The sequence below is a fragment of the Lutjanus erythropterus genome, unplaced genomic scaffold, assembly GCF_056507025.1.
Source record: "Lutjanus erythropterus isolate fLutEry1 unplaced genomic scaffold, fLutEry1.hap2 Scaffold_176, whole genome shotgun sequence".
In the NCBI taxonomy this organism is placed as follows: Eukaryota; Metazoa; Chordata; class Actinopteri; order Lutjaniformes; family Lutjanidae; genus Lutjanus; species Lutjanus erythropterus.
The window spans coordinates 60,368-87,523 of record NW_028146653.1 but is presented as its reverse complement, the minus strand read 5'-3'; the positions used below and the strand labels follow the sequence as shown (position 1 = coordinate 87,523).

Sequence of the window (27,156 nt, the reverse complement as noted above, 5' to 3'; positions counted from 1 at the left end):
GACAGCGCTTGGTGCCGCCCTCCGTGTGGGAGCGACTAGACGGACCTGGGTTCACAAAGATCGACATTTTATTGGAATAACTGCCTGTCGGTGTCCTCACTGTAGGCCGAACTGAGTGGGTCGAACCAGTTTCTAAAATGTGTGACTTTTTTAAAGTCTTAAGGATTGTTACATTTACAAATGAACGCAGACGCATCATAGCGCTCAAATTTTAACGCAGTTCGGCGTGACGTGTCTACCGCACAGGACCGAACAGAAGGAACAGGTGTAGTAGGTCGGATTTTATTGAAATGAGATTGTGTTGGTTTGTTGCATGTAAGCCGAAATGAAGAAGACATCGAGTCGATGTATTTAATGTGTGATGTTTGATGATTTTTAGATTCTCATTCTTTTTAAACGGTGAAGGATTTCCTTAATGAGAGTTCTGAACGGAGTCTGGCGTGACGTTCCCTCCGCTCAGGACAGAACAGGAGGAGCGGCTGTCAAAGATCTGGATTCTTCTGAAGGCTGTGATGAGTGGTGTCCTGAAGACCTGCCGAAGTGAAGAGTGCTCTTTTTCATGACTGATTATTGTCGGTTTTCAGCTGCAGCACACCACCGGGTCAACAAGTCTGGAAATCAGCGTTAAAACGTTAATTTTTTAGATGGAGTTTGGCCTAACGTCATATCGCGTAGGAGAGAGCAGATTCAGCTGATGGTGACTGGCGGCGGCTGGTCGTAGATCCCTGCTCTCATACTGACAGATTCTATTCAACAGATGTTCACTTAGAAAACTGAAGATTTACTGGAATAACTGCAGGTCTCGTATTAAAGAACTGACAGATTCTATTCAACAGATGTTCTTTTAGAACAGTGCAGATTTTACAGGAACAACCGTAGCTGAGAGGTTCAAATGTGCGCCGAACGGAATGCTGGACGCTGCTGATTTGTGTTCTATTGGACTGCGAGAGTCTGACTGAAGCTACATCTGCATATGAGTGAACGATTCTTATTTTACTGGATTTTTGAACGAGGTCTGGTGTGACCCCCCACCCCCACCCCCTACCCGGCCACAGATCGAGCAGGGATCTCCTTGGAAACCGTTAGTGACAGTTAGCCCCCCCCCCCCCAGCCTCAGAAAGGATGGTTGGTGCTGACATCCACCGCGTGCTCTCCCACTAACACCCAGTATCAAACTGGGCCGGTTCCAGTGGACAGATGTTCTCCAGCAGCAGGATGACTCTGAACCAGTCCGCTCTGTACGGTGGCCCGCTGGAGGAGCTGCAGGAACTAGCCTTCATCGAGAGGCCGATCCGCCGGAGCCTCAAGGTATTTATAACTGCCTCTCTCTTCATCCTCCTCCTCTTCATCATCAGTGTGAAGGTGTTCATAGAGTCAGACAGGTGGGACTGAGGAGGATGATGGTGCTGCTGCTGCTGATGATGATGATGATGAAGGTGATATTGTGAGTCAGTGGGAGGAAGATCAGCCTCCATGCAGGAAGCAGAGGGGAGACCCGCTATGTGCGCAGCATGACGCAGTTTCTGTCTGTCTGTCTGCAGTGAGACACGCGCACACAGAGACAGGTGGACAGGTTGTTGTACAGCAGCTTCTTCTTCTCTGTCAGAATGTGATCGAAGCAGTAAATCAATATCAGTATTGATCAGTTTATAAGCTTTTTATGATTACAGCTGTTTTATTATCTTCAGTTTTCATCATGTATTCACAGATAATCATTTATTACATATTTACACTGATTGTTACTGAAAATACATGAGGAATATTTATGCTTCATTATTGATTTGTAAATCGATCAATCAGTCAATCTTTTAATTGATTAATTGATCCTTTCACAAACTTGTGAGAGTGATCAATCTAACCATAATTTTTCCACGAATCAATTAGTTGTTTGGTCCATAAAATGTCAGAAAATATCTTTCAAAGTCCAAGATGACGTCTTCAAATGTCTCATTTTGTCCACAACTCAAAGATACTAAGGTTACGGTCAGAGACGAGGAAAGAAACTAGAAAATATTCACATTTAAGAAGCTGAAATCAAAGAATTTTGACTTTTTTAATTAGAAAAATGACTCAAACCGACGAATCGATTATCAAACTCCAAGTAAAATCAAATATAAAAATAGAAACAATAATGACAATAGTTCAGTGTTAAAACAGATGAAAAAAAAATCATGATTAATTATTATTATTAATTTTCATGTTGTCATCAGTGACCTGGTCATTATTTTCTTAATCAGTTAATTTTCTGTCTGACTTTAATCAAACAGAAAATATTCACATGTCAAGCTGAACTGTGTTTTTTTGTTTGTGGTGGTCTGCCCTCCCAATCAAACATATTGATCTTATGTGAAAGATTCCAGTCATCAGTTATTAATGAATGAATCAGAAGTGATGAATGTTGAGTTTGTGAAGGTTCTCGTGGTTCCTGTGAATGTTTTAAACATTATTAATAATTAAAAATAATTCAGAGCCAGAACTGTGGTGTACTGATATATTCTTCTTCTTCTTCTTCTTCTTCTTCTTCTTCTTCTTCTTCTTCTTCTGTTCACACCTGAATCTGTGGGGGTGGAGGAGGAGGGGCTTTAGCAGGATGACGATGTGGGGTGGGCGGAGCCTGGGGGGTCCTCTTATGGGAGAAACCCCGACGTCATGACGATGCAGTCACACACCCCCATCTCATCCCACACACACACACACACACACACACACACACACACACACACACACACACACACACACATACTACAGTCTGATCTGTCCAATCAGCTGTGAGTCTGTGTGAGGTTTTTTTCAGATTTGTTATATTTATTAACATGTTTCTCAATAATTAATCACTTACTAAATTAATTGCTAACTATTTTGATAATCAGTTAATCATTTTGAGTCTATTTGAATTAAAACAAAGTCTAAATTCTCTGATTTCAGTTTCTTAAATGTGAATATTTTCTGGGTTCTTTACTCTCTGAGGACGTTTTTGACTTTAATTAACATTTTTCAACATTTCATGGACCAAACAATTTATTAATCAGTAGAGAAAATGATCAACACATTAATTGATAATGAAAATAATTGTTGCAGGAAAGATTTGGAAAACAGGTACAAACATCTAGATGTCAGCATATTTGGCTCCAAATGTAATAATTACAGAAACAACAAATAACAGCAACAAAAAGATCGGTGGAGCGAACATGGAGCCGACGGACGGATGAGATGACAGGATGAATTAGAAGAGAAAACAGATGAATTAACAGTGAAAATAATCGATAGTTGCATCATTACTGTTCACATTAAAACACACCTGAGCACTCTGCTGATGTCACACAAGTCCAGGTTTGTAATTGGTCTGGATGTGTTGTGTTGCGTCCTGTCAGACAGCGGAGGAGATCGACCAGCTGACTGTGGATGAAGACCTGAATGACATTGAGAGAGCGGTCTACCTGCTCAGGTGAGTCTTGGACCTCCAGTGTCAGAAGGTTACAGGACAGAGAACTGAAGACGGTGGTTTACTGCAGTAAAAGTGAAACAGTTCAGGCTCTGAAATGTCCTCAAAGTATAAAAGTAAAAAGTCGTCCTCTGAAGGACATTTCTACTGACTGTTTCTGTCCAAAGACAACTGAACCTCCGTCTCTGTCTGTCTCACAGTCTAACAACCTTTATGTTCTTTTCATCTTGTTGCATCTTTTACATCATTTCTGGCTTGTTATGTATTGTAATGTCTTTTTCATCTTACATTTTCTCCATCTCGTTACGTTTCTTTTACATTGTTTGTACGTCGTTTTTGTCTTATGTGTTGTTACATCTTTGTCATCTTACATTTTGTCCATCTTGTTATGTCTTTTTCATCTTGCACAGCATTTCTGTCTTGTTTTGTCTGCTGTTGTTTTTGTCTTGCATTTAAGCCAAAGTGATGAGCCTGTTTTGAAAATGTGTAGAAAGTTCCGATATTTCTGTTCAGATGTTGGGAGTAAAAGTTAAAAGTTGTCAGAAAAATAAATATTTAAATACAGATGTAAAATCATCTGAAGTACAGTAACAAAGTATTTGTACTTAGTTACTTCTCACATCTGACCTTTAATCACACCGTGTGACACCACATATGTTGGAAAACAGTTTTCAGAGACAAGAACTGATGTTTTTTACTTTTACTGTTTGCTCAGCATCAGGTAAAACTGCACTCAGACTCAGACTCAGTTAGTCTCAGTTAGTCTCAGTCTCAGTCAGTCTGAGTCTCAGTTAGTCTCAGTCAGTCTGAGTCTCAGTTAGTCTCAGTCAGTCTCAGTCTCAGTCAGTCTCAGTCAGTCTCAGTCTCAGTCAGTCTCAGTCAGTCTCAGTCAGTCTCAGTCAGTCTGAGTCTCAGTTAGTCTCAGTCAGTCTCAGTCAGTCTCAGTCAGTCTCAGTCAGTCTCAGTTAGTCTCAGTCAGTCTCAGTCTCAGTCAGTCTCAGTCAGTCTCAGTTAGTCTCAGTCAGTCTCAGTCTCAGTCAGTCTTAGTCTCAGTCAGTCTGAGTCTCAGTCAGTCTCAGTCAGTCTCAGTCTCAGTCAGTCTCAGTCTCAGTCAGTCTGAGTCTCAGTTAGTCTCAGTCAGTCTCAGTCAGTCTCAGTCAGTCTGAGTCTCAGTCAGTTTGAGTCTCAGTCAGTCTCAGTCAGTCTGAGTCTCAGTCAGTTTGAGTCTCAGTTAGTCTCAGTCAGTCTCAGTCTCAGTCAGTCTCAGTCTCAGTCAGTCTCAGTCAGTCTCAGTCTCAGTCAGTCTCAGTCTCAGTCAGTCTCAGTCAGTCTCAGTCAGTCTCAGTCTCAGTTCGTCTCAGTTAGTCTCAGTCAGTTTCAGTCTCAGTCAGTCTCAGTCTCAGTCAGTCTCAGTCAGTCTCAATCTCAGTTAGTCTCAGTTAGTCTCAGTCAGTCTCAGTCAGTCTCAGTCTCAGTCAGTCTCAGTTAGTCTCAGTCTCAGTCTCAGTCAGTCTCAGTCAGTCTCAGTCAGTCTCAGTCTCAGTCAGTCTCAGTCTCAGTCAGTCTCAGTCAGTCTCAGTCAGTCTCAGTCAGTCTCAGTCAGTCTCAGTCTCAGTCTCAGTCAGTCTCAGTCAGTCTCAGTCTCAGTCAGTCTCAGTCAGTCTCAGTTCGTCTCAGTCTCAGTCAGTCTCAGTCTCAGTCAGTCTCAGTCAGTCTCAGTCAGTCTCAGTCTCAGTTAGTCTCAGTCAGTCTCAGTCAGTCTCAGTCTCAGTCAGTCTCAGTCAGTCTCAGTCTCAGTTAGTCTCAGTCAGTCTCAGTCAGTCTCAGTCTCAGTCAGTCTCAGTCTCAGTTAGTCTCAGTCAGTCTCAGTCTCAGTCAGTCTCAGTCAGTCTCAGTCTCAGTTAGTCTCAGTCAGTCTCAGTCAGTCTCAGTCTCAGTCAGTCTCAGTCAGTCTCAGTCAGTCTCAGTCTCAGTTAGTCTCAGTCTCAGTCAGTCTCAGTCAGTCTCAGTCTCAGTTAGTCTCAGTCAGTCTCAGTCAGTCTCAGTCTCAGTCAGTCTCAGTCTCAGTCAGTCTCAGTCTCAGTTAGTCTCAGTCAGTCTCAGTCAGTTTCAGTCTCAGTTAGTCTCAGTCAGTCTCAGTCAGTCTCAGTCTCAGTCAGTCTCAGTCTGTAGACTGGAGGCAGAGTGAGCAGCTCGTTTGCTCAGTCTTGTTGTGACCCAGTAAACTGAGCAGATAATTAAAGAGTGAAGCTGCAGTCTGATCCCAGAGGATCTGAACTAGTTCACTGAGCTCATTCTGAGTCTGAAACCTGAACCATGATTGCGACCATCACATCCTGGACTCATGTCACCTGAGGAATAAAACGTGACACATCCAGCAGGTATCTGACCTGACCTTCACCTGCCAGCAGTGTAGGGCTGAACAATTAAAATCACAATACGGCCTACAGCAATTTTAAAATGACAGAAGACGCAATACGTGTAAAATACAAAATGTGAGTCAAGCTACGATTTTAAATGAAATATGTTGCTGCAGAAATGTCCTGATCCACACATCATGTTTTTACGGACTTAAGAAAACATCTTTGTTTTATACAGATCCCTGCCATTCCTTCTAATATCACAAATCATATCACAATTACAATATCAGTCAAAATAATCGAAATTAGATATTTTTAAAAAATTGTTCTGCCCTACAGCAATGTTAACCCGCAATTGTTGAGTTCCCCAAAGTTTGATGCCAGAGATGTAAAGTTTGAGTCCTCAGCATTATGAAAATGCTGGATGTTATAAATCCACTCCAGTATTGTCGAAATGAGTCAAGCAGCATAGCAAGCATGACTATGTTTTTGCTAATTAATGCTAATTACACCAATTATGCAAACGTCACGGGCGGCACGATGGTGCAGTGGTCAGCACTGCCGCCTCACAGCACGAAGGTCCTGAGTTCAAATCCCCCAGGGGGCGGGGCCTTTCTGTGTGGAGTTTGCATGTTCTCCCTGTGTCTGCGTGGGTTCTCTCCGGGTTCCCCGACTTCCTCCCACAGTCCAAAGACATGCAGCATAATAAATTAATTGGTGACTCTAAATTTCCCATAGGTGTGAGTGGTTGTCTGTCTCTAAGTGATGAGCTGGTGAACCCCGCCTCTCGCCCAGTGTCAGCTGGGATGGACTCCAGTGGTTACAGACAATGAATTAATGCAAATATCACAACATAACGCTGGGGACATTTCTGACATAACGCATTAGGGTACTGAATATTTGCGGGTTCGCAATAAAGCTCTAAGCTCCATTGACTGGCAAAATAGACTGTAATAATAATATATATAATAATAATAATAACTGATTAATCAGTTTAAGTAATTTTTTGGACAAAAAAATACAAATTCTCTGATTTCAGCTTCTTAAATGTGAATATTTTCTGGTTTCTTTACTACTGAATGTCCTTGAGTTGTGGACAAAACAAGACATTTGAGGACATCGTCTTGGACTTGAAATTTTATGGAAATGATCGACAGATTGATCAATAATGAAAATAATCCAAAATAATAATTAAATTTGCAAAAGCAGTTTGCACTTCAACAGTGGAACGCTAGACCCAAAATCCAGTTAGCATATTCCCAAGAAATGAAAAGGTAACTCAAAATACTCACATCACACATCGGATAAATGACCGTTTCCTGTTTTTTATGCTCAATGAAAATAAGTGTTACAGAAAAGACTTTAACAAAATGTGCAAACCTCCTGTATGTTTCAACTGACAGGATTGCGGCAGGATTAATTAAGCGATGCGTTTTGCTCCTGTTGGTGTAACTGGACACAGGTGTGGAGTCCCTCAGGGTTTGGTTTCAGGTCCTCGTTTTTTGATTTGATATATTTGATAAACGTTCTCCTGTATATTCTGACCTGTCTGTTCCTCCTCTGGTGGTCAGTGTGGGGCAGGAGGTACAGAGAGCGAGCGTCATCAGTAACCTGCCGAGCCTCGTCCGCCAGAATCCAGCTGAGACGTTCCGTCGGGTCGTACCAAAGGTCCGGGTAAGTACGCAGTCACGCTGTCTGACAGTCACAGCTGGGCAGTATATGGACAGGTGTGTGGACAGGTGTGTGGGCAGGTGTGTGGGCAGGTGTGTGGACAGGTGTGTGGGCAGGTGTGTGGGCAGGTGTGTGGACAGGTGTGTGGGCAGGTGTGTGGGCAGGTGTGTGGACAGGTGTGTGGGCAGGTGTGTGGACAGGTGTGTGGACAGGTGTGTGGGCAGGTGTGTGGACAGGTGTGTGGACAGGTGTGTGGGCAGGTGTGTGGACAGGTGTGTGGGCAGGTGTGTGGACAGGTGTGTGGACAGGTGTGTGGGCAGGTGTGTGGACAGGTGTGTGGACAGGATTTTAAATTAGTATTAAATTAATAACTGATTTAAATGTTAAAATACTGAATCTGTTGTTTTTCTGTTATATATGATCACATCGTATGTTACATTGTTCTCACATGCTGCCCGACTGCAGGTCATTCATTTTTACCTGCACCTGTGAATTTATGTTAATATATTTTACACAACTTTTTTGCGGATCACCCAGAGGGCACCTGACCTGACATGACTCTAGTACAAGTGTGTCGTCCAGGTAACCTGTCCTGTATATATGACTCAGGAGGTCCTGAATGGAGCCGCTGCTGAAATCCAGCTGGCGGCAGCAGCGTCGTTTTTAACTATCCTGCAGGATGACATCATTCTGATCCACACCCACACCTACTCCATCCTGAAGACGGTCCTGCTACACCTGAACCACAGAGACACAGGTAATGACAGATGAAAATAAAAAATAATGAGTGCTGTACTGGTCAAAAAATGTGGAAACTTAAAACAAAAATCAGGTGCTCTTCAAGGATAGAACAAATAAGTAGAAGTATTTTCAACGCCTGAACTCTTTTGATGTTAATATTGATTTTAATTTTCATATTTAGATTGCTCTCAGAAGAATCGTCACCCCGACGTGACAGACGGGTTTATGTGTCCCTGTGATCCTGAGGCTGTGTTGTGGGCAGCGGTGGACAAAGTACTCGACCCCAGTACTTGAGTCAAAGTACAGATACTCCTGATCAAATATTACTCAACTACAAGTGAAAGTTGCTCAGTCAAAATTTTACTTGAGTTAAAGTACTAGAGTACTTGGTTTTAAAAATACTTAAGTATTCAAAAGTACAAATTACAAAGTACATTTTCTAATATCAATACATGCTGTATTGTTTTCATGATGCATTTACAGAAGCTTGTAACTTTCTGAAACCATCTAATGATGCACTGATGCTTGTAGAACCTCTCTGATACTCAAAGTCTACCACCTATAAAAACTTCAGCATAGAAATACAATCAAAAACAAAAGAGACAGCTGTTTATTTTCTGATGTAACTGTATTAAAATCACATCATTAAATCAGATTGAAGTCGACTGTAAGGATTTCTCCAAGTCTGTTAAATAACAGATTTCTTTCTGTCTTCAGAGGCAGTATATATACATGAATTATGTGGTATTTTTCACCCCAATAAAAACAATCCAACTTTAAAAGCTACCTGGAATAATTAATAATTATAATAACATCTTGAGATTTAATTTTGTCTTTCTCCTGCCGTCACCATTACAGCTTTTTGTTTGAATGACAGAGGGAGAGTTTGTTCTTGTTACAGACGCCTGGATGACGTGTTTCCACTTTTACATCAATCCTATTTGAGAGGAGCTCTGTGATTGGTTTTCTTTTGTGAGGAACACGTCATGTGACCAACTGCATTTTAGAAAAGAAAAAACACCAACAGCTGACTTCAAAGCTGCGTTTAGTGGAAAAGTAACAACAAGCTTCCTAGAAATGTAGTGGAGTCAAAAGTACAATATTTGTCTTTGAAATGTAGTGGAGCGAAAGTAATAAGTTTCCAAAAAAACAAATACTCAAGTAAAGTACAGATTCTCAAAAAATGTACTTAAGTACAGTACTCAAGTAAATGTACTTCACTACTGTCCACCACTGGTTGTGGGTAACAGCCCCTGCTAGGGTCCCCCAAGGCAAACTGGTCCCAGGGGAGGGGCCGATACTAAATGATGTAGCCAAATAAGAGCTCAGGAAACTCGCCCAGAAGCAGGAAATCAAGGACCGCACTTGTAACCAGACCTGGAAGGAGGAGGTGGAGCTAATGCAGGAGGTGGAGCTAATGCAGGAGGTGGAGCTAATGCAGGAGGTGCAGCTAATGCAGGAGGTGGAGCTAATGCAGGAAGTGGAGCTAATGCAGGAGGTGGAGCTAATGCAGGAGCTGGAGCTAATGCAGGAGGTGGAGCTAATGCAGGAGGTGGAGCTAATGCAGGAGGTGGAGCTAATGCAGGAAGTGGAGCTAATGCAGGAGGTGGAGCTAATGCAGGAGGTGGAGCTAATGCAGGAAGTGGAGCTAATGCAGGAAGTGGAGCTAATGCAGGAGCTGGAGCTAATGCAGGAGGTGGAGCTAATGCAGGAGGTGGAGCTAATGCAGGAGCTGGAGCTAATGCAGGAGGTGGAGCTAATGCAGGAGGTGGAGCTAATGCAGGAAGTGGAGCTAATGCAGGAAGTGGAGCTAATGCAGGAGCTGGAGCTAATGCAGGAGCTGGAGCTAATGCAGGAAGTGGAGCTAATGCAGGATGTGGAGCTAATGCAGGAGGTGGAGCTAATGCAGGAGGTGGAGCTAATGCAGGAGGTGGAGCTAATGCAGGAGGTGGAGCCAATGCAGGAGCTGGAGCTAATGCAGGAGGTGGAGCTAATGCAGGATGTGGAGCTAATGCAGGAGGTGGAGCTAATGCAGGAGGTGGAGCGGTGCCATCAAGATATAGTTGGGCTCACCTCCACACACAGGTTCTGGCTCTGGAACCAAACTCCTGCCTCCTTTTTCAGAGTATTGGGAAACTCACAAACCCCCAACTTGAGTTCTTGTGGAGAATGAGAGGGTCTGTGGGCAACGGTGGAGAAACCTGGGGTGATTGCCTGATCTGAACCTGGACTTCTTTGCTGGTCCTGATTGGCTGAAACAAACACCTTGATGTAGCACAAGGTAATTCATAAGTGTACCTGGTATAACAACACTTGAGGCCAAAGGTCAGTGATGGACTTTGTGGTTATATCATCAGACCTGTGGCTGTATGTCTTGGCCACTCAGATGAAGAGAGGAGCAGTGCTGTCAGCTGATCACCACCTGGTGCTGAGTTGGATCAGATGGGAAGGGAGGCGGCCAGGCAGAGCTGGTAAGCCCAAATGTGTAGTAAGGGTGAACTGTGAATTTCTGGAGGAGGACCCTGTCCAGGAGGTCTTCAGCTCCTTTCACCATACTGGGGGAGTCTGAGAACATGGAATCAGAGTGGGCCATGTTCAAAGCTTCAGGCCGGTAGGAGCTATGGTCAGAAGGTCATCAATGTCTGTCATGATGGCAACCTGAGAACCTGCGTGTGGACACCAGTACTGAGGGAGGCCATCAAGTTAAGTGGCCCAGGGGTCTCCTGAAGTAGCTGGCAGAATGTACCATTAGGCCTGAAGGGCTGCCAATTTCTCAGTTGCTGAAGAGAAACCTGGTTGTGGGAGGAGTTCAGGGAGGCTACGGAGAACAACTTTCAGATAGCCTCAGGGGAACATGGGAGTTTGACCATCCAGTTTACTTGTGCTTTGTGAATTTGAACCGCCTTCAACTGTGTCCCCTGGAGGAAACCTTTGGTAGGTACCGTGGGAGTATGGGGTACCGGGGCCGTTGCTATGAGCCGTCTGGTCCCTCTGTAACCAAAGTGAGAGACGTGTCTGCATCCTTGGCTCAAAATCAGACATTCTTAATGGGTGTTTGACTCGTCCAGGACTGACACTTCTTCCTGATCCTGTCTGTGATCTTCATGGACAAGATCTCAAGGAGCAGCCAGGGTGAAGAGAGGTTCTGGTTTGGGAACCTCAGAATTGTGTCACTGCTTTTTACAGATGATGTGCAGCGGAGTGTGAAGTGACTGGGATGAGAGTCAGCGTCTCCAAGTCTGAGGCCATGGTTCTCTGCTGGAAAACATTTCCTCCGTAGGGTGTCTTGACTTGACTTAGAGATAAGGTGAGACAGCTTGGAGTAGAACCACAGGCTTTCCAGACACGTTCCACTGGGAGGAGCCTCCTGAGTAGACCCTCACTGGAGGGATTACATATCCTAACAACATGGCCCCTGATAGGCTGATAAGATATATGGATATTAACATTGATGTCGACGTTAATGTGTTTGACAGTGGTGAGCAACGCCTGGCTGGAGACTCTGCTGTCGGCCATCAACGCTCTGCCTAAGGAAACCATCAAACAAGAGGTACAGTGATGATAAAGATAATGACGATACTTTATTCTGATTTCTTTTTCTTGAGTCACAGCAGCTTCACTACCACCTTTGTTGTCTGCTGGTCTCTTTACCAGTTTATTCTTCTCTTCTATCTTTGTTTCTATTCACCCGTCTATCTGCATTGTGTCCATATCCTGAACCCTCCTTATTGTGTTGGTGTCTCTCTGTACCTGTCCGTCTCTCCAGGTGTGGTCGTCTCTGCTCTGTAACTCTCAGCTCTCTCTTGCATGGCATGCTGTCTCCCTGTTTTAGGGATTCTGGTGTTTAAATCACACCTGACTCCACCTGTCTCTCTCTCTCTCTGAACCTGTCTGTCTGTCTCTCTGCAGGTGCTGAACCCTCTCCTCTATCAGTCTCAGCTGTCTCACTCTCTTCAGGCTCGTCTGGCCAGCTGTCGCATTTTAGGGAAAGTCGCCTGCAAGTTTGATTCTCACATGTGAGCTGGATGTCTGGTAACAACCATCAGTCACAAATTGTTTTTTTTTTTAGGCTAATGACATCACTAAGCGGCAGGTTCTGTATGGTGACCTCAGGTGTGTTTTCACACCTGCTCTGACACTGACAGGTGTGTTTCCGTATGTCAGAGTGAAGAAGGAGCTGCTGCCGTTGGTTCGTTCTTTGTGTCAGGACGTGGAGTTCGAGGTACGAGCTTGTATGTGCCGTCAGCTAGAGAGCATCGCCAGAGCATCTGGGTAAATGCCACCACGAACAAATCAAATGTCCGAGTCAATGGTGCTGTATTTTCCTGCTCTGGACGCATTAATCAGATACAAAGACGACTATAGCAGAGCTGCATCAATAGAATAATCAGTTATTAAATTAATGACCAACTATTTTGGTAATTGATTAATTGGTAATTGTTTTTTCTCAGGGTGGACGACACAAGGACAGAGCTGCTTCCTGAGCTGGTGGAGTTGGCTGAAGATGAGGAGAGCGGCGTCCGTCTTGCTGCCTTCGACACCATCATCAACCTGATGGAAATGATGGACAGCGGTGAGTCATTAGTCGCCATGTTGTCCTCACACTGTGAAGACATACAGAGCATTACCTCATTAACCTGAACCAGGTGCAGTAATCCTCTGTCAGTCCAGACCTAAAGGAAGACTACTGCTAAAGTCTCCTCTTCCTCCTCTTCCTCCTCTTCCTCCTCTTCCAGATGACAGACTCCATGTCGTGGTTCCTCTGGTGATGTCAGTGTGTGACGCGTCTTCGCAGGCGGATGAAGCTGTTGTGGCTTCTTTATCGTTCCAGTTTGGGAAGCTCTGCAGTGGACTGTCAGGTGAGACTCAACACTGCTGTCACGCAGTAGAGACAGTAGAGACAGTAGAGACAGTAGAGACAGTAGAGACAGTAGAGACCAGATTAAAGATGGTGGAGACAGTAGAGAACAGACAGTAGAGACAGTAGAGACAGTAGGGACAAGATTAGAGACAGTAAAGCAGGCAAATTTATTTGTTTAGCACCATTCAGACAAAAGACGATTCAAGAAGAAATACATTAAAAATAAAATATTGAACACTGAAACTTTGAATCATTGAACATTTAGATTGAAACTGCATTTAAAGTTATAGATCAGTTATGTGTGGACAAAAGCTGCAGTAAACAGTGATGTTTTCAGCCCCGATTTAAATGAACTGACAGTTTCAGCTGACCTCAGGTCAGTTGTTTGATCGTGGGAAATTAAACCTGTCCCAGCTGATCTGAGGACTCTGAGTGCTTCATAACAAACAAGTAAATCAGACATGTATTTAGTGCTTTTTAAACTAGTAAAAGATTTGAAGTTTCTATCCTTTGACACACAGGAAGTGAGCTGTGGTGTCATGTGCGCCACTCTGTCCGTGTTGGCGAGGACGCACTCACACCTGTGGAGACACTGTTACAGAAGTAAAGCCTGCTGAAAATAAAGGCGTGAACACGTTTCTCTGTATCGTGTCCTTTCATCTTGCTTTTTAAGATGATTCAGTATTTGTCTTAATGTGACGATTCTGTTCAGTTGTAGAAGATTGAGATGATTGATTTGTTCAAGAACTTATTAAGCAGAAGACTGTAGTCATGTGGTGACGCTGTCAGTGTTGCATGTCATCTACACAGGTACAGGTGATCTTGTAGTAATCCATAATCTGAGCAGAGGCAGTGTGTAAATGTTGAATAGAAGAAACTGGAGAATGGAGCCTTGATGAACTTTATATGTGATTTTTGTCCGTTCAGAAGATCTGGAAGATTTTGTGGATGGTTTTCTGGTGTGCAGGCAGATGAGCAGCAGCACTGACGAGAACCACAGACACACAGACACACAGAGAAAAAGAAACAAGGAATCACAGAGAAACACAAGGGAGGTGGCAAACAGCAGATACATCAGGAATGAGGAAAAGGCACCAACTATGACATCACTAGGCTGTGACAGAATCTGAAGGTCCAGTGTCGGTACAGACTCAGGACTGCCCTGTTTCTCATTTTGTGTTTCAGGCTCTCTGTCAGAGGAACAGAAGGGACGGTTGCTGCAGAGGTTTAAGGGTCTATGTGTCGCTGGTTTGCAAACTGAAGGAAATCAGACTGAAGTCAACAATGAGTCAACCCTGATCCGCTGCAACTGCTGTTATAACCTGCCGGTACACAGAAGCACAACCACATGAAACAGAGCTTCATGGTTCAGTCCGGTCCAACAGACAGCTGGTGTTACTGCCTGTTTCTGTCTCTGTCTGTCTTTGCAGGCCATGGTGGTGTTTTCTGACTCCTCCCTCTTCCTGTCAGAGCTCTACCCGTCCTTCTCTAGTCTGTGCTGTGACCCAGAGGTCAGCGTTCGACGAAGTGCTGCAGCCAGTTTCCACCAGGTCAACAAACTTTATCTCTTCTGACCACATGTACTTTGTGCTGCAGATAAGATCACAGGGTCACCTGCCTCTGACGGACCCTGTGAGAACCTGAGGACCTCAGGTTCTCACAGGGTCACCTGCCTCTGACGGACCCTGTGAGAACCTGAGGACCTCAGGTTTAAAATTCAACAATCTGAGGATCTCAGGTTTAAAATTCAACAATCTGAGGATCTCAGGTTTAAAATTCAACAACCTGAGGATCTCAGGTTTAAAATTCAACAACCTGAGGATCTCAGGTTTAAAATTCAACAATCTGAGGATCTCAGGTTTAAAATTCAACAACCTGAGGATCTCAGATTCTGCTGCTGGACAGAGAAATTAAGTTGCAAAAAGATAAAAGATGAAATAGTTGTTGAATTTTAAACTTGTTAGACAATGAATTTTCAGAATAAAAGCACAGCTTTTTACATAAGTCACGTGACATATGTGACATGTTTGGCCCCGCCCCCTCCTGTCAGGTGGTGAAGCTGCTCAGTTCAAATGTCCAGCTGGTCCACAAAGAGCTCCTCGCTCTGCTGCAGGACGACGCTCTGGAGGTGAGAGTCCACACCTCCGTGTGTGAGATGTGTTGGTTTCCTGTGCTGAAGCTTGATTGTGTTGTTGTTGTTGTTGTTGTTGTTGTTGTCGAGGTGTTGGATGCTCTAATGAATCACCTGGAGGAGACTTTGGAGGCGGTTCTTTCCAGAGGAGAGAACCTGACACTGGACAACAAGGTGGGAAAATAAACGTCCTCCACTAAAACCAGTTCTTACTTTAATACAAGTTAAATTAAGGCTTTGCCAAGTCCCACCCTCCTTAGTTACTGTTGCTATGGCTGTTCTCCCTCTTTTACTGCGCATGTGTAGTAACAGTGACAAACTGAGCATCTTTGATTCCACTGAAAATGGCGCAGCTTCTCATTTCTACCTGACAACTGTGGATTTTGTCAGATAAAATAACAATTCTCTCTAACAGATTTCATAAGCGTAGCAAGCTAACGTGAGCTAATGCTAACCCTTTTTGAGTGATGAAATGTTTCCCTTTGATACATTTTAAAATGAGAACCCTGTAAAAGGCTCTGAAATATGTCATGTTACTCAACAGCTGAGCTCCCTACATGACGTAACATTAATGTTGACAGATTGAGGCTAAAGCTACGTCCTAAGAACGCTGGTTAGATGGTGAAATACGACACGTGTACGAACTGGGACAGAAATACTGGAAACAATGGAAAAGGAAGCACAGGAATCAGATTAAAGGCAGCAGACTTATGGTCACCCAGCCAGACCTGAGGAAGAAAGTCAGGATCAGAGCTAAGCTAACCAAAGCTTAGAGCTCAGAGAGATGTCACTTCCTGTTCCTCAAACTCCCACAGGGCTGATCCCAGTATGACCCCTGACAACAGATACAGTGACGCCAACACAAGTGTGTCTGGAGCTAACATTGCTTCAGCTTGTAAAGCTAGCATTAGTTAGCTAGACATGCTAATTTTAGCAGTTTATGTCGGAGCTGATAAAGACGAAGTTTAATCCATTCATCACACATTTATTCTGTTTTGTTTTTGGAAGATGACAGAAAAGATTTCACTGTCCAAACTCCTGAAACAGCTGAGAGCCTCATGATCACTGCTTCAACAGAGAAATACAAAGCTTGACAGGCCTGTGGTGATTGGTTACAGTTACTGATCTGTGATTGGACAGGTGCTGTATGGAGGAGGGGCTTAGTGAAAGGTCGATTCTGCTCCTTTAATTCTTCTCAGATCTTTGTTCTTGGTTTGTGGTTCCTCTGATACTTTGTCTTTCTTTTCCTGTTTCCCCTCCAACCGTGGTTCTCCTTTCTCCTCTGGTTCCTCTGCGTTCTCTTCTGGTTCCTCTGTGTGGTTCCTTCTCAGTTCCCGGAGCTGCTTTCGGCTCTGTTGTTGGCAGAGCAGAAGGTCGGATGTTCTCTGCGTTGGCGTCTTCATGAGAAGCTGCTGCAGAACTACAGCTGCTTAGCCCGACTGCTGCCTGGAGAACTGCTGCACCAGAGCTTCTCCCCTCGCATCTTCATCATCCTCACCACCAACGTCAGCACCATAACACAACAGGACATGGTGTCATATGACAGGTGAGCCAGGTGGGCAGACAGGTAACGTCTTCTCTGGCTGTTGTTGCAGAAGGTGTTGCCGGTTCAGAAGGAGGCAGCTCGGACGTTCTGCATGTTCCTGCGTTACAACCGCAAACAGGAGCAACGACAGGAGATGATGGAGCGACTCATCCAAGGTCAGAAACCTCCGTCAGTCCCTGAATGTGTGTGTGGACAACAAATCTGTCTGTCCATTATTTCCTTTATGAATGATCAATATTTTGTTAATTATATATATATATATATATATATATATATATATATATATATAATATTTTTGAAAAATAGACTTATTGAAATGTTATTTTCCAAGTGAGATGAAAGAGAGAAAAAATGACGTAAGAAGACAAAAAATGACAAAATGAAAATTGACGTCTGATGTAACAAAAAAAAAAACAACATAACAAGATAATTTTCTCCAGTAATTAATTTGTTGTTTGATCCATGAAATGTTGAAAAATGTTTAAAGTCCAAGATGTCGTCCTCAAATGTCTCGTTTTGTCCACAACTCAAAGATCTTCAGTTTCCTGTCAGAGAGGAAAGAAACCAGAAAATATTCACATCTGAGAAGCTGAAATCATAAACTTAAATTGAAATTAATTAAAAATGATTTAAACTGATTAATTGATTAACAAAATAGTTGCTGATTAATTTTAGAATCGATGGTCATTGAATTGTTGCAGCTCTAATGACCTCAGATACCTCAGTGTCTTTTATTTTGAAAGGCTTGTTTGAATCCATCCTGTTACAGTCAGTGTGTACAAGGCAGAAAACTCTGTTCTGTCGTTGAACGATGAACAGCGACCACAACCTGTTCATGGCTGACGGTTTGTCTTGTGGTTCTGATCATTGTCGGTTCTTCTCTTTGTGGTTCTGATCCTCAGATCTGGCTCAGGGGCGGAGCTACTGGAACCGTCTGAGGTTCCTCGATGTTTGTGAAACGGCCACTGAGATCTTCTCCAGAAAGTACTTCAACAAACACTTCCTGATCCCGGCGCTGGAGCTGGTCCATGACCCTGTCGCCAATGTCAGGTGGGTCAGTCACAGTGTTGTCAGTGGAAGAATTGGTCCAAATGTTTTTCAAGTTGTCTCTTTAACGATTATTTTCATTATCACAATCTGTTGATCATGACAAAAAAATACTTTAAATCAGTTGACCACTGCAGATCTAAACACACTTGTCTGTCTGTCTGCCTGTCTGTCTGCCTGTCTGCCTGTCTGTCTGCCTGTCTGTCTGTCTGCCTGTCTGTCTGTCTGTCTGCCTGCCTGTCTGCCTGTCTGTCTGCCTGTCTGCCTGCCTGCCTGTCTGTCTGTCTGTCTGTTTGCCTGCCTGTCTGTCTGTCTGTCTGCCTGTCTGTCTGCCTGTCTGCCTGCCTGCCTGTCTGTCTGTCTGTCTGTTTGCCTGCCTGTCTGTCTGTCTGTCTGTCTGTCTGTCTGTCTGTCTGTCTGCCTGCCTGTCTGTCTGTCTGTCTGTCTGTCTGTCTGTCTGTCTGCCTGTCTGTGTGTCTGTCTGTCTGTCTGTCTGTCTGTCTGTCTGCCTGCCTGCCTGCCTGCCTGCCTGTCTGTCTGCCTGCCTGCCTGCCTGCCTGTCTGTCTGTCTGTCTGTCTGTCTGTCTGTCTGCCTGTCTGCCTGCCTGCCTGTCTGCCTGCCTGTCTGCCTGCCTGTCTGCCTGCCTGCCTGCCTGCCTGTCTGTCTGTCTGCCTGCCTGTCTGCCTGTCTGTCTGCCTGCCTGCCTGCCTGCCTGTCTGTCTGCCTGTCTGTCTGTCTGCCTGTCTGTCTACCTGCCTGCCTGTCTGTCTGCCTGTCTGTCTGTCTGTCTGTCTACCTGCCTGCCTGTCTGTCTGCCTGTCTGTCTGTCTGTCTGCCTGCCTGTCTGTCTGCCTGTCTGTCTGTCTGTCTGTCTGTCTACCTGCCTGCCTGTCTGTCTGCCTGTCTGTCTGTCTGTCTGTCTGCCTGTCTGCCTGCCTGTCTGTCTGTCAGGTACAAGCTGTGCCAGTTGTTGCCCAGGTTGCGTTTGTCACTGCGGCTGCCGGCTGACAAGCAGTTGCTGCAGCAGCTGGATTTCTGCGTCCAGAAACTCCTCTGCAGAGAGAAAGACAAGGACGTGGTGGCCACCATCCGCAAGGTAACACACCTGTGACGGTCCAGAGCCGCTGTCAGAGACGGTGTTGCTGTGAGGATGATCATCAATGACGGATTAACTGTGTCCATCATATTTTTCAGACAGTGTTGGAACTGGACAAACTGGACCTCACAGAGCCGGTGAGTTTTCATTTGGCCAATGGTCTGATTCAGTCCTGATCCTGATTCAGTCCTGATCTTCATTCAGTCCTGATCCTGGTTCGGTTCTGATCTTCATTCAGTGCTGATCCTGGTTCGGTCCTGATCTTCATTCAGTCCTGATCCTGGTTCAGTCCTGATCTTCATTCAGTCCTGATCCTGATTCGGTCCTGATCCTGATTCAGTCCTGATCTTCATTCGGTCCTGATCTTCATTCAGTCCTGATCCTGGTTCAGTTCTGATCCTGGTTCGGTCCTGATCTTCATTCAGTCCTGATCCTGATTCGGTCCTGATCCTGATTCAGTCCTGATCCTGATTCGGTCCTGATCTTCATTCAGTCCTGATCCTGGTTCAGTCCTGATCCTGATTCAGTCCTGATCCTGATTCGGTCCTGATCTTCATTCAGTCCTGATCCTGGTTCAGTTCTGATCTTCATTTAGTCCTGATCCTGATTCAGTCCTGATCTTGATTCAGTCCTGATCCTGGTTCAGTCCTGATCTTCATTCAGTCCTGATTCTGGTTCAGTCCTGATTTTCATTCAGTCCTGATCCTGATTCGGTCCTGATCCTGATTCGGTCCTGATCTTCATTCAGTCCTGATCCTGGTTCAGTCCTGATCTTCATTCAGTCCTGATCCTGATTCGGTTCTGATCTTCATTTGGTCCTGATCTTCATTCAGTCCTGATCCTGGTTCGGTTCTGATCTTCATTTAGTTCTGATCTTCATTCAGTCCTGATCCTGATTCGGTCCTGATCTTCATTCAGTCCTGATCCTGGTTCGGTCCTGATCTTCATTCAGTCCTGATCCTGGTTCAGTTCTGATCTTCATTCGGTCCTGATCCTGATTCGGTCCTGATCTTCATTCAGTCCTGATCCTGGTTCGGTCCTGATCCTGATTCGGTCCTGATCCTGATTCGGTCCTGATCTTCATTCAGTCCTGATCCTGGTTCGGTCCTAATCCTGATTCGGTCCTGATCCTGATTCGGTCCTGATCTTGATTCAGTCCTGATCCTGATTCGGTCCTGATCTTCATTCAGTCCTGATCCTGATTCGGTCCTGATCTTGATTCAGTCCTTATCCTGATTCGGTCCTGATCTTCATTCAGTCCTGATCCTGGTTCAGTCCTGATCCTGATTCGGTCCTGATCCTGATTCGGTCCTGATCTTCATTCAGTCCTGATCCTGGTTCAGTCCTGATCTTCCTCTGTGTGGTTTGTTGTCTGTGCAGTTCCACAAGAGGCAGGAGAGGGACTTACTGGACCAGAAGAAGGAGAAGGAGGAGACCCTGCTGCTGGAGATGGTGAGTGTGGACATACCTGATGAATCCAGTTCAGTCTGAGTCACTTCCTGTTTGGTCTTAATGGCGTCCGTCTTGTCTGTGGTCAGGAGCAGCTGGAGCGCCAGCAGAGTGACGGCAAACTGAACTGTGAGAAACACTCCGAGAGAAAACGTGAGGAGCTGGAATCACTGGTCAGAGTTTACTGGTCTTGTGTCTTTAGTCCAGTCTATAACCTGTCTGTCCTCCACAGGGAGAGACAGTAAGACCAGTCTGTCTGCTACCAAGTCCATGTCTGTGTCCTCGTCTGGCGCCACCTCATCCTCCTCAGGTAAGACAAACTGTGACTGCTGATGAAATGTTGTAACATTGCAACAAATGACAATATCCTGTCGATCAATATCCTGTCGATCGATATCCTGTCGATCAATATCCTGTCGATCAATATCCTGTCAGGTGACACAAACACTACCAGATAATTGATCATGTGACTGTTGGATGTAAAATAATCAGCTGTTTGGTTTTTGATGTTGTTGCTGCAACCATTAATCAAATAATTGATTATCAATTTAATCTCCAACTATTTTGATTATTGATTAATCAGTTTGAGTCAAATTTCTCTGATTCCAGCTTCTGAGATGTTAATATTTTTTGGTTTCTGAGGACATCATCTGAACACTGATCAACATTTTTTCACCGTTTTCTACAACTAATTGATTAATCAAGAAAATGATCAACAGATTAACTCGTAATGAAAATAACTGTTATAAGAAAGACGTAATTAATAATTCCACACGTGGAGCACAGACATACGTCAACTGACAAGATTGTGAGAGAATTAATTAATCAATTATAATAATCGACAGATTAATTGATGAAAATAAGTGATAGTTGAGGGGTTTTGATTTTTACTCTCAAATATATTTTAAAGATCAAACTCTTGTCTATTAAACAGTGAAACGTAACTATTGATTCAATATTTGACTAAATATTGACATCAAATCTTCATCAGATGAAAAATCTGATGAAGATTTGATGAACATGATTTAATGAATAATAAATATTCTTTGTAAAACAAACGAAAACAGCAGGTCAGGACATTGATTAGGACGGTGGAATACAAACCGTGATGATGGTGATGATGGTGATGATGGTGATGATGGTGATGATGATGATGATGATGGTGATGATGATGGTGATGATGATGATGATGATGATGGTGATGATGATGATGGTGATGATGGTGATGATGATGATGATGATGATGATGATGGTGATGATGGTGATGATGGTGATGATGATGATGATGATGATGATGATGATGGTGATGATGGTGATGATGATGGTGATGATGGTGATGATGGTGATGACGTGTCTCTTTCTTACAGGTAAAGAGATGAGGAAGGCTAAACTGTCCAGGAGTCGGTCCCTCAGCAGTCAGCCAACAACGTCCAAATCTACCAACTCAGACAGACTGTAAGAACCACGACTCCTCTTTAGGCTTTTCAATCAGTAACACTGAGCTAACAGCTAACAGTCCTCTGGAGCTAAGTCCACTGTCCACTGTCCACCGTCCACCGTCCATCGTCCACCGTCCATCGTCCACCGTCCACTGTCCACTGTCCACCGTCCACCGTCCATCGTCCATCGTCCATCGTCCACCGTCCACTGTCCACCGTCCACCGTCCACCGTCCATCGTCCATCGTCCACCGTCCACTGTCCACCGTCCACCTCCACCGTCCACTGTCCACTGTCCACCGTCCATCGTCCACCGTCCACCTCCACCGTCCACTGTCCACTGTCCCCCGTCCACTGTCCACCATCCACTGTCCACCGTCCACCGTCCACTGTCCACTGTCCCCCGTCCACTGTCCACTGTCCCCCATCCACTGTCCACTGTCCACCTCCACCGTCCACTGTCCACCGTCCATCGTCCACCGTCCACTGTCCCCCGTCCACTGTCCACCGTCCACTGTCCCCCGTCCACCGTCCACTGTCCAACGTCCACCGTCCACTGTCCCCCGTCCACTGTCCACCGTCCACTGTCCCCCGTCCACCGTCCACCGTCCACTGTCCACCGTCCATCGTCCACTGTCCACTGTCCACCGTCCACTGTCCATCGTCCACTGTCCACCGTCCCCCGTCCACCGTCCCCCGTCCACCGTCCACCGTCCACTGTCCCCCGTCCACTGTCCACCGTCCACTGTCCACCGTCCACCGTCCATCGTCCACTGTCCACCGTCCACCGTCCACTGTCCACTGTCCCTGAACACCTGCTGCAGTTTTGTCCAGTGTGGATCTCCAGTCTGTCAGCCTTCTTCTTCCTCTCTACATCTAACATCAATACTGACTGAACATCCACATGTCCCAGTCCTCAGCTGTGGTTCTGGTCTCTGTCCCATTCCTCAGCCATGGTCTCTGGTCTCTGTCCCAGTCCTCAGCCGTGGTTCTGGTCTCTGTCCCAGTCCTCAGCCGTGGTCTCTGGTCTCTGTCCCAGTCCTCAGGTGTGGTTCTGGTCTCTGTCCCAGTCCTCAGGTGGGGTCTCTGGTCTCTTTCCCAGTCCTCAGCCATGGTCTCTGGTCTCTGTCCCAGTCCTCAGCCGTGGTTCTGGTCTCTGTCCCAGTCCTCAGGTGTGGTTCTGGTCTCTGTCCCAGTCCTCAGGTGGGGTCTCTGGTCTCTGTCCCAGTCCTCAGCCATGGTCTCTGGTCTCTGTCCCAGTCCTCAGCCGTGGTTCTGGTCTCTGTCCCAGTCCTCAGGTGTGGTTCTGGTCTCTGTCCCAGTCCTCAGGTGGGGTCTCTGGTCTCTGTCCCAGTCCTCAGGTGTGGTTCTGGTCTCTGTCCCAGTCCTCAGCCGTGGTCTCTGGTCTCTGTCCCAGTCCTCAGGTGGGGTCTCTGGTCTCTGTCCTAGTCCTCAGATGGGGTCTCTGGTCTCTGTCCTAGTCCTCAGGTGTGGTTCTGGTCTCTGTCCTAGTCCTCAGGTGTGGTTCTGGTCTCTGGTGTCCAATAAAAAGGCCCAGAGAACATATTTGTCCCACGTTCTGTAACCTGCAGAGCAGAGTGTGTCAGAGATCAGCTGACTCTGCTCCAGCTGGATCTCAGACTGTCCTTCACCTCACCAGCAGCTGAGAAACAAGACCCAGACATGTTGGACTGTTTTTGAAGTGTTTTTGTGGACAAACTGTACATTTTGTACCACGAGACAACTTCACTGCTAAACCTTAATCCCTCTGATCTGATCTGATCTGGGAGCAGCCACCTCTCAGGAAATGTTTTCAGCAGCAGTTGACTTGGATCATCTCCCTGATCGTCTTCTGGGACACTGACGACCGTCTGTGAGATGTGTCCATCCTTACAACTGTGCAGAGACAGATTTAACCTGATGTCCTCTGCTGGAACCAGCAGCTGGACATTATGGGCTCAGACAGAAAACTTTAACTTATTTTCTCCTGAACTCAGGTGGTTTGTCACCTTGTTGCACAGATGTAGAAGTGTCCTGTGGTCAGCACACCGTGACATCACTGTGACATCACTGTTGGGCACGGTTACAGGTGTTTCTTGGTGTTACTGTCCAGGTCTATCTGTTCCGTTTGTTGGTGACTGGGATGTTCAGCTGTGGACAAAAACCAGGTTCAGGTGTTCTAATGTTCTCTTCTCTGATTGTGTGTTTCAGGAAAGTCAAAGATCTCAGCAGTACATCTGGACCCGGGAAGTCCTCCATGTTGTCCAGTAAAGGTACCACCAGCAGATTCTGTCCTGTTCTAAATCCAGATTCTGGTTTTCAGGACTGCATGTCCCTCACAGGTCCATGTGACGGTCTTTATTCACATGTGTTTTTTAGATGACTCGTTGAGGACCGCCCACTTCACTATGGTAACCCAGTCCACGTCCTCCATGCCAGTCCTGATCCGCAGCAACACCACCAGCCTCCTGGACAGGGCCAGCACACTGGACCACAGGCCCAGTACCCTAGACCAGAGAGATCATAGAACCATTACACTGGACCACAGAACCAGTAACATAGACCACAGGAACAATATGATGGAGCAGAGAACCAGTACCTTGGACCATAGACCCAGTACCATTGAGCAGAGAGACCACAGAACCAGTGCTATGGACCAGAGAGACCACAGAACCAGTACTATGGACCAGAGAGACCATAGGACCAGTACCTTGGACCAGAGAGACCACAGACCCAGTACTATGGAGCAGAGAGACCATAGGACCAGTACCCTGGACCAGAGAGACCATAGGACCAGTACCTTGGATCAGCGCAGTAAAACAATGGACCGGGGCTGCGGGGTGAAGGACAGCCAGTCCAGAAAGCTGTCAATGTGGGTTCTTGCCAAAATGTTCTAGTAGTGGAACCCCTTACATCAGGTCCAGGCTCCCTCTCTGATCTCTGACCAATCACCGGGGTCTCCATGAATCCACATCTGTGGTCCCCCATTGGAGAACATCCATGCCTAAACCCCCCACCACAGTCCTTCAAAGAGGGGTCAGCAAAACCCTCAACATGGGCCTGAGGTTCTGGACCTGAGTGCACCAGCTGGACATATGCCTGGGTGTAACGATACGTCTGACTTAGAACGGAAAGTTAGGACCAGTTTAAGGTTAAGACAAGTGCACCAGTTAGACTTAAGCCTTGTGTGGAGCCGAGTAATCTGGAAACTCAGACTTGTGTCCCAGTAATTTTAATGGAATCACAACCAGAGAAGAGAAACAAGGACAGCAGCACATCTTGTTTACAGGATGATTATCAAGGGGACATTGAGAAGAGAAAGAGTCGTCCATCGCAGGACAAATCCACTAGATATATATTCAGAAAGTGATAGAGAGGTTTCGCTTCAGCTCCCAGAAACGCCGTGCTGACCTTCACCCTGCAGGAGCCGACTGCACTCAGTTTTATTCTAACGAGCTCTTCAAAACACTGTGGGAGACGTGATAAATGCATGATAATGCTTCGTGTACAAGTGTGTTGCTTAGCAACAATCAACAATTTGCGTGTACTCACGTGGACACGCATTGTAAGATCAGGAGTAGCTCGACCGTTGTCAGTCAGGCTTGGTGCGCTCGGTGTAAATTCCAGTCACAGTGTCAGATGTAGTTAAGTCCAGTTTAAGAGGTAAGACCTTTTTTACGCCCAGCTGGTGCACTCAGCTCCTGGTCTTTTGTGGTTCCACTGTCAGAAAAGTTAATTACCTGGATTATTTCCATCTTAACCCTGAACGAACCTTGACCCAGGCTTCATTCTTTTCAGTTCATCTTTGACCCGCTTTAACCTGGCCTTTAACCTGGACTATCTTACTGCGGCCTCAGGGCTAACTTGGTCTAAACCCATGTTAAGTTAGGATTTACCCAAGTTTGTCCTGTTTCTTATGGTTTAGCTCTGAAATCCTGCCTTTGTTTTAGCCCTAGATTATCCTGGTTTAATCCTGCTTCAGCCCTGAGTTAGGCTTGTCATTCTTGAGCTTGGACTTTAACCTGGTTTAAACCTGGTTTTTGTCTGTTTAGGCCCAAATTTGCCTCAGTGTTGCCCTACATTCACCCCATTTTACTGCTAGATTAACCTTGTTGAATCCAGTTTTGTTTAAACTGGACTGACAGCAGATTTCAAATGATTTAATAAGTTATTTATTTATTTATTGTCTAATTATTTATTAATTCTGATCTATTTTTTATTATTTATATGTGTTATATTTAAGTGTTTTCTTTTTTTCTTATCTACAGAAACAGGAAGTCAAACTCTTTCAGCGTCCAATCAGGACGAGACTGAAGATGATGATGTCATACCTCCACCGGGCCATCAGCCAATCAGCAGTCAGGGAGCGGTTTCCATTCATACAACAGCTTCGCGAGTTAAAGGACGAATTATGCTTCAGAACATTACCCAGAATGCACCAGGACACAAAGACAGTAGAGTCGGACTTTATTTTCTGGCACTGTGTATTCTAATGAGCTCATCCTGTCACCTGATTGGTTCAGTAAACTCCACAAATACAAACTGTTGGTGTGTTCTTATTGGTGGGTGGTTTTGCCTGTTGACATGTGATTGGTTGGATAAATGCTGACATCACAGGACAGATTTTAATGTTCTAACATCTAACTATTCCTTGTGTTGATTGGTTTATAGAAAGTGATGTCACTGTTTGATGACATCATGTGTGGTATCAGCAAGCTTCAGAGATCAAACACGTTTTATTGTTTACATTTTAAAGTTTAATAATTGATAGTTTACTGCAGACAAACAGTTTAATACTGAGTTTAATACTGAGTTTAATACTGAGTTTAATATGTTCATCAGGCCCAAACAAAACCTGCAGCTAGTTTTGTAAAAGAGAAAATAATTGATTTATAATGAAAATAATTATTAAATATTGTAACAGAAATCACTTGAAAACTAAATCCCAACATGTGGGACACAGATGTACGTCACAAGATTAATTAATTGATTTAGAAAATAATCGACAGTGAAAATAATGATTAGTTAAGTTGAACCTTTAAATCTGTGAGGTGTAGTTAGATTCTGTGCTGCAGATTCTGTTCAGGCCTCGTTTTCAGTCAGTGATATACAGCATATAAGGTGTGATCGTAGTCGTCATGGTAACGGTTACTAAACAAACTCCAGCTGAGGCTGGTGAGATGTCATTAGTTAATTATTAGTTATTAGTCTTTAACTGTTGTGTGTAAATGTTTCCACCAGCAGTGGAACTCGGTGTTGTACTTCGAGTACTACGTCAGGTTTACTGTAGTTTCTCAAATTTGACATCAAGTCTTCAGAGAGACATTGTGGACAAAAAGAAAAGATTACTGTCTTATTTTAAATTCAGCCTCC

At 45.0% G+C, this 27,156-nt stretch overlaps 1 protein-coding gene across 1 annotated transcript; it reads left to right on the top strand.

The window, feature by feature from the left end:
• The first annotated feature begins 12 nt into the window (after positions 1-12).
• On the top strand, positions 13-26,325 carry ppp4r4 (protein phosphatase 4, regulatory subunit 4). The gene is made up of 25 exons (XM_084714280.1): positions 13-1,308; positions 3,372-3,445; positions 7,374-7,476; positions 8,083-8,230; positions 11,691-11,764; positions 12,124-12,230; positions 12,379-12,486; positions 12,666-12,787; positions 12,951-13,073; positions 14,261-14,403; positions 14,506-14,625; positions 15,126-15,203; positions 15,297-15,380; positions 16,538-16,711; positions 16,802-16,907; positions 17,655-17,802; positions 18,752-18,896; positions 18,995-19,033; positions 20,277-20,348; positions 20,435-20,498; positions 20,578-20,655; positions 21,713-21,800; positions 23,995-24,056; positions 24,163-24,655; positions 26,052-26,325. Exons 1-25 carry the CDS (start codon positions 1,198-1,200, stop codon positions 26,095-26,097), a joined length of 2,910 nt encoding a protein of 969 aa, XP_084570406.1. The 5' UTR covers positions 13-1,197; the 3' UTR covers positions 26,098-26,325.
• Positions 26,326-27,156: the final 831 nt, after the last annotated feature.

What these genes read in the sequence shown, in the direction of transcription:
- ppp4r4 (XM_084714280.1), top strand. Translation starts at nt 1,198, where the DNA reads ATGTTCTCCAGCAGCAGGATGACTCTGAACCAGTCCGCTCTGTACGGT. An exon ending in AGCATCGCCAGAGCATCTGG is followed by an intron (nt 12,487 to 12,665) that starts GTAAATGCCACC and finishes GTTTTTTCTCAG; the next exon opens with GGTGGACGACACAAGGACAG. An exon ending in GACCCTGTCGCCAATGTCAG is followed by an intron (nt 17,803 to 18,751) that starts GTGGGTCAGTCA and finishes TCTGTCTGTCAG; the next exon opens with GTACAAGCTGTGCCAGTTGT.